Below are 12408 nucleotides of genomic sequence, written 5' to 3'. Positions count from 1 at the left end.
ACACACACACACATTCTGATAAAGAATATCCTCTTTGTTTTTCTTCTTCCGTTCCCCTCTCGCTTCCCCATACACTTCTCACACATACTTCTCGACTACACAGTAATCTCAGTGGAGTCAGGGACTTTGACTATTTTCATCAGGGTTGTGGAAGACTGCAATTTCTTGATAAGGCACTTCTAGTCAAGCTTCTGTTAGCCCCACCAAATGATTGGATGGGGTGATGCAAATAAGGTGTGTGTAATACGGAGTCAGTTGGTCAGTTGAGCGATCTTTAAAGTGGCAGAGAGGACAGAGACCCTGAGCGCTTCGGAAGAACAGGTGTCAAAGATTTCTGTCTCAAGTGGTGGTGGTCATGGAAACCAGCCGCATCACAGACTACAGCAGGGAGGTTCAGAGTAGCAGCACTGAAACTATGGAGTAAGGGCTCCTTATCTGGCCAGAGACTATGGAATTGTGGGTCAGTAACTGGAGGGATGGCTTCTTGGCCCATGAAGGCTAAAGCCAAGGGCCCGTGTGGCTGAGGGACTGATAATAGTGGCTTCCAATGACTCGATCCTTACTGTTTGCTGATCCTGACTTGTGATAAGCTATTAACTTCCCTAATAAAACCCCTTAACTGTGAATACTGTCTGTGTGTTCCGTGCGGCCAGCAAGGACTTATGGGAGGCAGCATAGATAGATGTAGGATGGCGTGGGAAGAACGCCTGGTGTCAGAATAGGTAAAGGAGGATGGACCATGGAGGCCTGTTTGACCCCTGCCTCAGGGCAATAGCCAAGCCAGGAGGTCAGGGATGGCCTTCCACTGCCATTGATTGCAATGGTCTGTGTCTATAACAGGGTCTGGCACGAGGTGTGTGTGTGTGTGGGGGGGGGCACTCAATGGTGATGGAAATTTAAATAGTGCAGCTCTCTCCTTGGCTCTGAGCTGAATTAACTCGAGTCACATTTGTGCTATTTATTCTCTTCTTCAGTAAGCTTCTCACATGAATTCGAATGTCCTCAAGCCAATTCAGTCTTTATGTCCAGGAGGATATTAAACAATTCCTGCCCCCCACCCCCTTTGAAAAGCACGAGTCCTAAATTTCTCACCTACTGCAGGACAGCAACCTCTTCCGTTACCAGCATTTACTTTATTTCAAGGTTGTCTTTCCTATCTGTCCCTGATTTTATTCATCTAAGTGTTTCACTTTGTAATAAACTGATATACTTCTTTTAGAGTTGCTCTGCCCAGAGGAATGTAAAATATATATTCTTCTTTAAAGCAATTTTGGTCAAGTTTAGGATAATAAACGGTGATGAGGCAAAAAGAAAAAGTTTAGTGAAAAGAAAACTCACGTTTTATCCAAGAAGTCCATGAGTGGTCTTAATACAATCTCGGCATCCATGGCTGCGCTGTTCTTGTTGGTGGTGGTATTTCCATTGGACCGCATTTGATTTAATTCCAAACTCATTTGTTTCACACACTCTTCAATTACATGCCGGAAACTGAAAAAAAGGAAAATAAATTCTGGAATAAATGCAAACATGTATGCCTTCGTTTGCCCAAGTGTGTTTTCCACCCTAAGAAGTATACCCCACGTCCACGGCTCTGGCCCAAAGGAATCCAAATCCTGGACCATTTGATCATCAGTCAGCTCCTCAGAATGGCATTTGACCCTTTTCCAGATGAGGGCTGAAGGTGGGGGTGGTGCTGTTTTGTGGAAATGGGAATCATGGAGAAAATTAAGAAGGAGTGGGCTACTGGTCATGTGTGTATGTGATGGAGTGGGATAGAAGTGGACACAAAAGGTATATAAGGGAAGGTGACCAGAATTAAAGCGGGACACATTGACCGGGGGAGTGAAAGGGGGGGTTCTTGATTAAAAATTTGGTCTAGGTGGACCAGATACACCATTCCCTAGCTTGTCGTACATTCTTTCAAAAATTTTGGACTTTTTTAAAACACCAAAAAGGGGGACTGTCCCGCAAAAAGTGGGACGTCTGGTCACCTTAATGTAAGGGTAGTGTGTATATGTGATGGAGTGGGGTAAGGGTAGTGTGTGTATGTGATGGAGTGGGGTAGCAGAGGACACATAAGGTATGTAAGGGTAGTGTGTGTGTGTGTGTGTGTGTGTGTGAGATGGAGTGGGGTAGCAGAGGACACATAGGTATGTAAGGGTAGTGTGTGTATGTGATGGAGTGGGGTAAGGGTAGTGTGTGTATGTGATGGAGTAGGGGAAGGGTAGTGTGTGTATGTGATGGAGTGGGGTAAGTGGGGTAAGGGTCACCCGATTCATCACAGTAGCAAAATGACCGTTATGAAGTAGCAACAAAAATAATTTTATGGTTGGGGTCACCTCAACATGAGGAACTGTATAAAGGGTCATGGCATTAGAAAGCTTGAGAACCACTGGTCTAGGTCAAAGTAGCTAGCCTCCCAGGCAAAAGCCCTCCAAGTGTCTGCCTGGGGCCACCACTCGGTATTTCTTAACCTAGCTGTGTCTAGATGTTTTTCAAGTGATATTTTGTGTTTCAGCCTTTGCATCCTAAATATTCTCCCTTCAAGCAAAATAAAACAAAACCAAAAAAGTTCTCGTTCCTCTGGATAGTTTGGACCTATTCCAGAATGCAATTTCCAAATGCACTCTCTGTTTAGAATCTAATTTCCAGTCTGTGTAGTCATCTTATTTTCAGTACAGTTCTGAACACCTCCAGTCTATTTCTGACCCTTCCCAATTCCCTTATTATCTTTGCTAAGTAAACACTAATTTTGCCTTCCTTGCTGAAGGTAACAGCTTTTCTGCTAACCATAGGAGTTCCAAAAAAGAAAAAAATATATATAACCAATTCCCCATTCCCCCAAATAAATCCATTGAACTTAAAAGTGGACTCAGGATGACCCTAAACAGTGTCTCAGAGTGTTAATCTTCACATGGGCGGATAGTCGCATCTTCTTTCCACGGAGGAGCTCCGAACCAACCTGTAGTTCACAGTCCAATGCCAAATCCCTGCCTATCCCAGCTGAGCAAGACCCCGTCAGTAAATGCCACCTCAAATCAGAACCAGGGAGTCCCTGAATCTCTTGATAGTAGTCTCCATCTAACTCTGGATAAACAGAATCTTCTAATTGCTTATTAATTTCCATGATTCATTCTGGACAGGTAACACCCCAAAGGCAGAAAAATTACACTCAATACAGCAGGGCTGCGCCTGATGCAGGCACAGGTGTGCAAAGGTGGGCTCCAAAAATGGGAAGGCCACAGGGTCAGGAACACACCTCCGCTCCTGAAGAGGCGGCTAGAAACTGCATCCTGTTTCTCAGACTCTGCCTCCTGCCTGTATCTGGGAAAATCTGATGCTGCTCCTATCTTTTCCTTTGGAATCATTCCAATTTTTTTTTTTTATGCTGTAAAACACAAAATGAGATCAGGAGTGGACTACAGTGGGCTAGCCCCTGCTCTGAGAGACATTTTTATAGTCTCATTAGAGCACTCAGCACATAATTTTACATAATAAGTCAGTATTCATTGAAAATTTAAAGCCATTTCTGCACTACATGAAGGCAACTCATTAAAGATATGTTTGCTATTCTAGGTAGTTGAGCATTTGATGAGAAGGAGAAAGCTCGGTTCTACAGGGCCCAAATGAAGTTGCTTTAGTTAACCTGAACTTCTCTTTCATTAGGCCCACACTGCAGACAAGGCCTTAAACTGTTTCACCAAGGCTGCTTTTGCCGGAGAAATATTAAACTGTGTTGGCGCACAAGACACAGGTGAAGATGTATCAATTGGGCCTGAAAGATAATTGTATCTAGTTAGAGGAGAGAAATGGCATTTTCATTAACAGAAAATTAATACAGATGGATAGAAGTACTTAGGCCATTTACCTGTCTCCATAGGTAACACTGAGCTCATCCAAAACCCCATTGAGTTTAACTTGAAGTTCTTTGAGAATCGTACTAGCCTCAGGATCTAGCTGTAGAGAGACCAGAAACAATATTACTTTGCAGTTCTGAGAAAACGCGGCTTTCATCTTACAAGCGCTTAGATTGTCAGGTAAACTTCAAGCAATACACATCAAACATATGTATTTTTTACTTCCTCCCCACCCCATCTCTGAAATCGAATGCAAAAACACCTCTGAGCTTAGGAAATGGCAAAGAGACAAGGCTTCCTCTGCCCAGACCAGGAACGTCACCACATGCTTACACTTAAAGGAATTGTCAAGCTACACAACAGAACCTCTGTTGGTTGCAGCAAGGGGATGCGAGGCATGACAAAATATCTAGATCTGAAGGGAATTTCACAAGTCAGAAACTCTAACATGTACATCAGTGAAAAATGTATGTTGCTGTAAGGTATGTTCCATTCTTTAATGTCCTTGTGTGTAGTAGGCCCGTTGAGAACCTGGGGAATTGATACAAATAAAAAAGCAACTGAACTTTGGAGTACTGAATTGCACCTGACTTTGAATTGTTTTCATATGTTCGTAACGACTGAATTAAGCATAGTAAAATACGTTATCCAAGCACAGCAATGCTCTTTTTGAAATGACCGACTTGTCTTCTTTCTGAGGATGAGACTTTGTAACTTAAGCTCTAACGTTTAACTTTTTTTTTCATTTCCCTTCAAGCATTCAAATATTTTATAGCTTGGGGAGCAGATAATTTAGGAAATTTGAGGACGAAAAAGAATAGATCAGGTCAGGAGGTGAACTTGTGTTGATGCTTGTTCCTATACTGGAGGCCTTAGAGAGCCAATTTTTCTTTTTGCCAAGTTTCACTTTTTCAAATAAAGTTAATATTTTAATAAGGAAAACCTTATCATAAATAAGAGTCAATACCACCAACTTTTTCTTTGGTTTGTATAGTTAAAGTGAAGGCACAATACACATTTTACCATACATTTTATAAAGATTGATCCTATTTGCAAATTATGTTATTTGTCAACAAAATGGCTTATAGACAGATTGTATCAAGTAGAAGGAAATTCAGATAGTGTTAAATTGGAATATTTTCTGGAATGAAAGCCAATGGAAGATTTTATTTATTTATTTATTTGAGCCTTGGAAACTGAGTCTTATATCCCCAGTTCTTGCCAAAAAGAGTCTATTACAGGGGAAAAAAATGGGAGAGTGGGATTAAGCAAACATTTAGGAGTAGATAAAACACAAGGATGGCTTAGTATAAAAGAGACTCTAAATTAGATACAAAATAAATATGGGAGTTAGTCTAGAACTGGCTAATACTGAGCAACCTTTTGGAAGACGTATTATTTCAGCTCTCAGCAAGTAGGTAGCTCGTGGTTGCATTCATGTGACTGCAAAAATTGGAATGGATGAAAATTGAGATCAGTTTTTATTTGAATCCATGTGATTCCAGAATTGGTTAGTTTCCATCTCCCCTCAGTGAGAGCCAGTGATTCTGTTGGATTCTTCTTTTTTTTTCTTCTGTCACCATTATCCAGTAGACTCACAATTCTTGCCCAAAGATCCCAGGGCATCACTACAGAGGCTACCTGCTGTCTGCTGTTTAGCCAGCCCTAACTCATAGAGACCCTGATCAGAATGGCTCCAGAGGTTGAACGTTTTGACTATTCTTGAGTCTTATATTTTAGGAGAGTATTCCGTTCCAACCATATGCAAAGAAGTGATTTAGAAGGTATTTACCAAAAAATAAGACCTGAGACTGATAGGCATTTAAATGCAATTCATCTAACAAGCCAGGGTTCCCAATCCTTAAGTGTGCAATTATATGAAGGCTGCCCAGCCCCAGTCCTAGATGAACTTGCTAGATGTTTTTATTTTCTTTCTGTTGTCCAATATGCATTTTTATTTTATTTCATTTGCATAAAATGTGGACAGTAAGGAATGAGAGAAGAATTTCTCCCATTTGGTTTTCTTCAGGTTTTAGAGATGTTGTGGGGGAATATGAGGTAATTGTCCACCCACACATCCATCATCTCCAAGAAAATGGCTCTGAGAGTAGGATTTCCTTCAGGAAACGGTTTTGTTTACATTTAAAAAAACATTTCATTCTCCTATTAATGTGATGCATACACTGTACATTGTTTGTTCACCTGTTAAGATAACAGTTTTATATTCTCATTCAAAAGTGCCTATTTCGCCTGGATGAAATGATGCTATTTTCCCATGAGGTTATTTTTGTATGCCTGGATGTTTTGTGAATGAAAATTTATCATCGAATAATTGGTTATTCCTTAAACTGTCAAACTATCACATCTTAAACATTCCATGGCAGTTTCCACTTCTTAATGGAAGTAGGTGGAAACAAAATGTCTCTGCCTATCACATAACCAGGCCAAAATATTTAATGTTAAGTACTTAATATTGGATTAAAATCATACCATTAAAACAGGCATAGTAATAAACCTAGTTGTTGCAAATTGCAAGTCTCTCGCAAAAATAAAATTATAGAGCTTAAATACCATACTCATATCATTTCAAAACTATTTCTTTAGGCAGCAAAATTATTAGTTGAGTTTATCTGCATTTCTTGCAGTTAAATTGCAGTTAAATCTTTATTCCAGCAGACTTTCTAAAGTTTATTAAAAAAAATAATGGAATTTGAGATTTAATTGTCTAAATCACCAATATCTTACAACATATGATCTACTTTGGAATATAGCTACACATTTTATTTTCCTATAAAAGTTTAATGTCTAATTTAGCTAAGCAAGTAATATGATATCAAAATTGTATTATTTCCATGCAGAATTCGTGTTAAAAGCAAAATGAAGCATTTTCAAGCATTAAAAGTTACAAGACACTTGTTTTAAATAGGAAACTGGATAAACATTTGTACCTGAACTGAACTGACTAGCACAACATACTTAATAGAATGGTTCCAGGTAAAGATGAGTACTCAGTACTGACTCAATACAGGGGAGAATTGCCCCTGTGCGTTTCTGAGACTCGAACAGTTGATGGAAGATGAGTACACAAAACTAAAATGTAGTAATACTGACTCAAATTCTGAACTGAGCATTAAACTTGCAAAATATATTTCATTGCCATTGCACCAAAACCATTTGAGAATTCCGATGATCTTGGCTGGTAATTTCAGAATGAACTAGAGTCACATATAGGTGGGACCGGAGCTTTTACACCGTGAGGACGGTTTACACCACTGAGTTGTGGTGATATAATGAACTCATCTTGGAAGGACAACTGGGACAGCATCTTGTAGCTCCTTTTCCCCTTGGCTTACTTGCACTTCTCTTTTCAGAGTAATTCACTCATGACCTCCGTTTGCATCTTCCCACTGTTATTTTCCCACACAGTTAAGCATTTTACTATATAATATTCTCTTCCATTTGTTCTCTTAGAAGTCTCTCCCTTCCATGGAACTATCTTAATTTTCCATCCTGGTGTCTGTCGTGCATATCCAGGCATTGACGCCACAAGTCTGAAGGAGGCATGTAATACAATTAAAAGCATGGGGGAATTCCCTCAAAGAGGCAACTCTAAGATCTGGAGTCTATTCCTGCTCCTTAGACTGGGATCTTGCCTTGGATATCAATAAATGCTTTTATCTTGGAAATCCTTCACTCCTTTAGTGAACACAAATCCTAGAGTTTCCATGGCAGTTTAGATGGCAAATATTTTGTCTCATTGCCAGGCCTTGTCAGATCACATCTTAACGTTTGTTTGGCTCTGAAAATATAGTCATTCGACCTACTCAGCATGGTTTTGCTTTCTCTGACCAGCACGAAATCTTACCCCAGGAACCTAAATGGAATGTTTGCATTGATTATCATCTACTTAGCAACAATTAGTAAACCAACGATCAAGCCAGTGCTAGAGATATAACCTCTAGGTTGGAAAGTGACATTTACAGTCTTCAGAGAGTTTACTATTCTTAAAAACGAAAGACTTTTGTATGGCAGAAGCCAAGGATCTTTAGAGAAAATTTCATTGCTTCTTCAGAGTGTTCATTACGGCCTCATTTCCTTTGTCTTTTTTAGCAGGCCACTAACTCCTTTTCTCCTATTCGGTTCCTTTGCATTCAGGCTCCATTGTTTGCTCAGTTCAAGAAATGGGTATCAGGGAGGAAGCTCGCTCCCCTTGCTCTCCTACCCAGAGGATCCCGAATGTGACTGAGCACAGATATTTGAAACCTTCACTATTGCCTCTACGGAAAAGAAGGCATCACGACAGCGTGCAAGCCACTGCCATACAACAAGCAGAGGGAGGGGCAGGGTCTTTAATATTTGATTCCTTCAACTGCCATTCCCAATAGTCAGTCTGTTGACTATGATCTTTCATGTCAACGACTTCAACTACCACCTCTGGGCTACAGACTCCCAAATCATTTATAGCCTGTTCAGCGGGCCTGAGCATCATGCCTGCACCCCTAAGTGCCTTATTAAGCTTTCCCACAGGTGGTCCGCAGATCAAAAACTAAACTTACCACCCAGCCTTAGTGGATGCCTCGTCTTTGATTTCACTAACGGCATATAGTTATTCAAACCAGGAATGTCAATGTTATACCTTTGGCTCATTTTTCCAGAACGACATTCATTTTGGTGGCAAATAATACTGATTTTTTCCCAAATGTTTGTTTCTTTTGTGTAGTCCTTCTTTCCACAGCCCTTTAGCACAAGATTTCCATGCAAGCCATCATGACAATCATCTCCAAATCATTTTCTTGTTTCCTGTTTCCCTGCTATTCCAATTGCTCCTCCAGGGCTGCTCTCATCAAGCCCAAATCTGATCAAGGGACCTGCTGATCCCTTCCAGTTGGCTTTCAACCAGGTGTTTGCTTCAAACAATTTCTCATAATCGTACTTGGAGTCCTCCTGTTTATTATGTAACGATTGTGCTTGTCCAGAATTTGCATCTAGCCAGAACCTAGTATTATATAAAGTCTAGTTCAAATTAAACTCTGATTGGGAAATGAATGGGAACTCCCTATTGAATCCAGCATGAGATTACTCTCCTTGATATGCCTTTGATCATGTTAAACAGCCTTCGGTATGGATACTGTGTGTGGTAGTTACACAATTTCATGTCAACTTGATAAATAAGAATGAAGGGGTGGAGTCTAGCCTGTCAATCAGGCCTGATCTCTCCTGGTGGGCTTGGTCTCTTCATGGGGATTCTGGGAACATTCTCTCTGCTACACCTTCCTGATGACAAACCACATGGAGCCGTGCTGATGGCAGCCAGAGCCCTGGGGATGGTTCCATCACCACAGGATACACAAGATTTCTACCCACTGGCCTGTGATCTTCCTACATTCGGCATCATTGCATGTGTTGTGAGTCTGAAGAGGAATTTATAGACTGGTATCAGACATATGAGCTAATATCAGACTTTTGGACTTGATTTGAACTGGGCTGGGATATTTTCTTAATATACAATTACTCTTTGATATAAAGCTCTTTCTTATACATCTATGAATGTTCTTGGATTTGTTTCTCTAGTCAACATGGCCTAACACACTATTGATAATGTCAGAAATGACATTACTGCAGAATTTACATTTGCAGAATTTACTGCAGAATGACATTTGCAGAAATTACTGTAAACCAATGTGCACCAGCTCTTACAATGCTGCCTCTCCTCACCACTCTCATTGTTAAGAATATTCTTTTTAGGAAAGATACTGTCCCCAAATGTTTTAGGTTCTTTTGGGGTAGACTCAAATCTCACTGCTATCAAGTTAACGCCAACTCATAGTGACTCCACAGGACAGGGCAGAACTGCCTGGGTAGGTATCCAAGGCTGTAACTGACAGGAGTACAGAGCCTCAGTCTCCCGCAGAGCAGCTGCTCAGCCGGCAGTGTCTAGGTGCTGACTTTGCAGTTAGCAATCATTGTGTGACCACTATGCCAACAGGGCTCTTTTTAGGGTTCGGGCTATGGCTTTTCGAATCTTGTTATTCAGATTCATATGAACTCTTAATGCTAGAACTATTAGTTATATAAGTCATGCTTCTAACCTCTAGGATTCAAAACGTTTTAAACATAAGTAATTGTCTCCCATCCCTTTGGGGAGTTGTCTTTAAAATACAAACTTGAGTTCTTCAGCCTAGATAATTGAAGAACAAACAAAAGGCCTGCCTTATCTTTTATAACACTCTCGATGTAAATTTGAGTTAGTAAAAATATGACCAATGTTAGATTTCTATTTCTCTGAAAAATGTCTCTCTGAATTAAGTGAGCCTTTAAGTTTTGTATGAATGACATTATTTTCTCTTAATTTTTCCCCTCTTCTGGCCTACAGCACATACACGGCCCCTCTACTTTATGGACTGATAACAGGCACTTGTCTTTATAATCACAGCTTTGTATAATAAGGATGAATCTCAAAATTCCCAGAGCTCTATTCTTTTTCACAGATGGGGGAAAATCTCTATCTAGAAAATTTCATTTTTGGGGAGTAACATGAAGATTAAAATACGGCACTCTAAGAAACCATGTTCTTTGAAGGAATTCAGTCCTGACAACATATAAATATATGTGATCTCCAAGTATGATAACCGGACTGTAAAGGAGCTTTGGGCTTATTAGCTCCATCTATCGGCTGCTTTTTCACATCTGGATAGGATAATAAATCAGTAAGAGCAGCTGTGAAATGCAGAATTTATGGTCAGAATTTTATTCTATAAAAATCGCCTTTTTGCCCTATCTGACTCTATCTTGCCCCTTCTGCTGGTCACCTTACTGCATCCTTCTCGGAAACAATGAGCCACCGTGGAACGACTTAAAACATCATCTGTTTGTCCACCGGAACTGGGCACTTGCTGAACACCAAGAGGGACCAGGGCTGAATTCTCTCAGGAAGCCCTATTTGCAGGAGGGCCCTGAGGAGCACTCTGCCTTGTGAGGAGAGGGAGGAGTGTCTGAGCTAACGGAGCAAATGTTACTAACTGCTTTTCTTTTTTTTTTAATTTCTTCTGAACTTCAGGTAGGCTGAAAGATCCAATAGGGTCACAACAGGACAATGGGCTAGGCTTATTACAGATGATGGCAGTTTAAGTAAACTACTTTTCTGTCCCTTTGGGCTGGGACTTGCATTTTCTTTCACGTTGGCTGAAGGGTCGAAGGAGGACTAGTTTAAAAAGAGGCTTGGAGGTAAGTGGGTGACCCTGTGACCTTGCTGGAAAGCTCTGGAGAGCAAGGTTAACAAGCAGCCTGTGCTGAGTCTGTACTTCACTCTGACATGGATCTGCTGCCCGTTAACATCCTCAGTAACCCCTCCTCGGAATTTCACAAGCTGAATTTCAGTTCCCTGAACTCCATGTGGTAATAGTGCTGGATTCTTAATTGTATTTATTAAATCCCCTCAACGCAATTTGCCCTCTGGCCCTCATTATTCTCTTAGTTTTCTATGAAGCCCAATTTCACTCGAGAGTGAGACGTGGTAATGTCTCCGTTCTGCTAAGAGAAGGAGCCCTAATCTCCAGCCTTAAAGCCTCCTTTTGTATCTGATGTCCTAAAATGAACAATAACTGGGTACACCCTTAACTGAAATCAGCTGAATATCCTCTTGCCTTTAAATGTTACTTACACCCTAAGAGGCCAGAGGTTTGAGCTCACGCTTAGAGTTGCTGCCGGATGAGATGTTAACAATACCAACTCTCATGGGAAGGCTACATTTGAGTTCAGAACATGTTGGGTGGGTTCTGTGACCTTTGGCCTCCCACCACCTTCACTCCTCTTCTTAGTGGTCTGACTCCCGGGCGAGACTTTTCGTTATATGAGGGTGAGATGTGCGTCTTGGCATAGGACCTCCAGTGCCCAGTAATATCCAGGGCTTCCAACAAGGGCTCAGAAAATAAATCTTTGTTGACTGAATCCGTGAAGGAGTGCAGTCTGTCTTCATGAGCAGTGTGCCCTAACACGTTCCCAAAGGGCATGCCTGCCTCAGAGGAAGAGACGTTGGTTGTCCACATGGCTTCTGAGTATTACCACCAGTAGTTGATAACAGGGGTTTTTACTATAATCATCATATAGTTACAAGGCCTATATTGGCAGAATTCTTTCCTTCTATGTGGGTGACCCAAGTTTGATTCTTGGCCCATGTAACTGATAAGTACCTACCACCGATCTTTCCGGGCAGACTTGTGTATTGGAATGACACTGGACAGGTTTCAATGGAGCCACCAGACTAGGGCAAAAGTTCTGAAAATTTGCTTCTGAAAAATCAGTCAAGGAAACTCTCTGGAGCACACTTCTTTTCCAAGGGGGCTTCAAAAAGTTCATGGGAAAAATCCATTATTGCTCAATTCCATTTTTCACAAGCTGCTCCCATGTGTCCACTGTTGGGCGGGTTGCCTAGGTGTTTCTGATGCACCGTGAACTTTGAGAACTGCTGGCAGGGGCAGTAATTCCCTGAAATAATGATCTTCCACACTATTTTGCTCTAGGCAAATACAAAGTTGACAGGATAGGCCAAGGG

The 12408-nt window shown here is 41.0% G+C and overlaps 1 protein-coding gene across 1 annotated transcript in view; it reads right to left on the bottom strand.

The window, feature by feature from the left end:
• UNC13C (unc-13 homolog C) overlaps positions 1–12408 on the bottom strand; it is a 586641-nt gene that overhangs the window by 100555 nt on the left and 473678 nt on the right. Inside the window, exons 25-26 of the mRNA XM_045286469.1 lie at positions 3869–3957; positions 1339–1488 (exon numbers count right to left, since the gene is read on the bottom strand). Of these exons, the coding sequence (XP_045142404.1) occupies positions 1339–1488; positions 3869–3957 (239 nt within the window). The remainder of the gene's footprint in view (positions 1–1338; positions 1489–3868; positions 3958–12408) is intronic.

The sequence above is a fragment of the Echinops telfairi genome, unplaced genomic scaffold, assembly GCF_000313985.2.
Source record: "Echinops telfairi isolate 266 unplaced genomic scaffold, ASM31398v2 ScPeMD7_8;HRSCAF=38, whole genome shotgun sequence".
In the NCBI taxonomy this organism is placed as follows: domain Eukaryota; kingdom Metazoa; phylum Chordata; class Mammalia; order Afrosoricida; family Tenrecidae; genus Echinops; species Echinops telfairi.
Note: the sequence above shows the minus strand (reverse complement) of the source record. Positions and strands in the feature narration are given on the sequence as shown.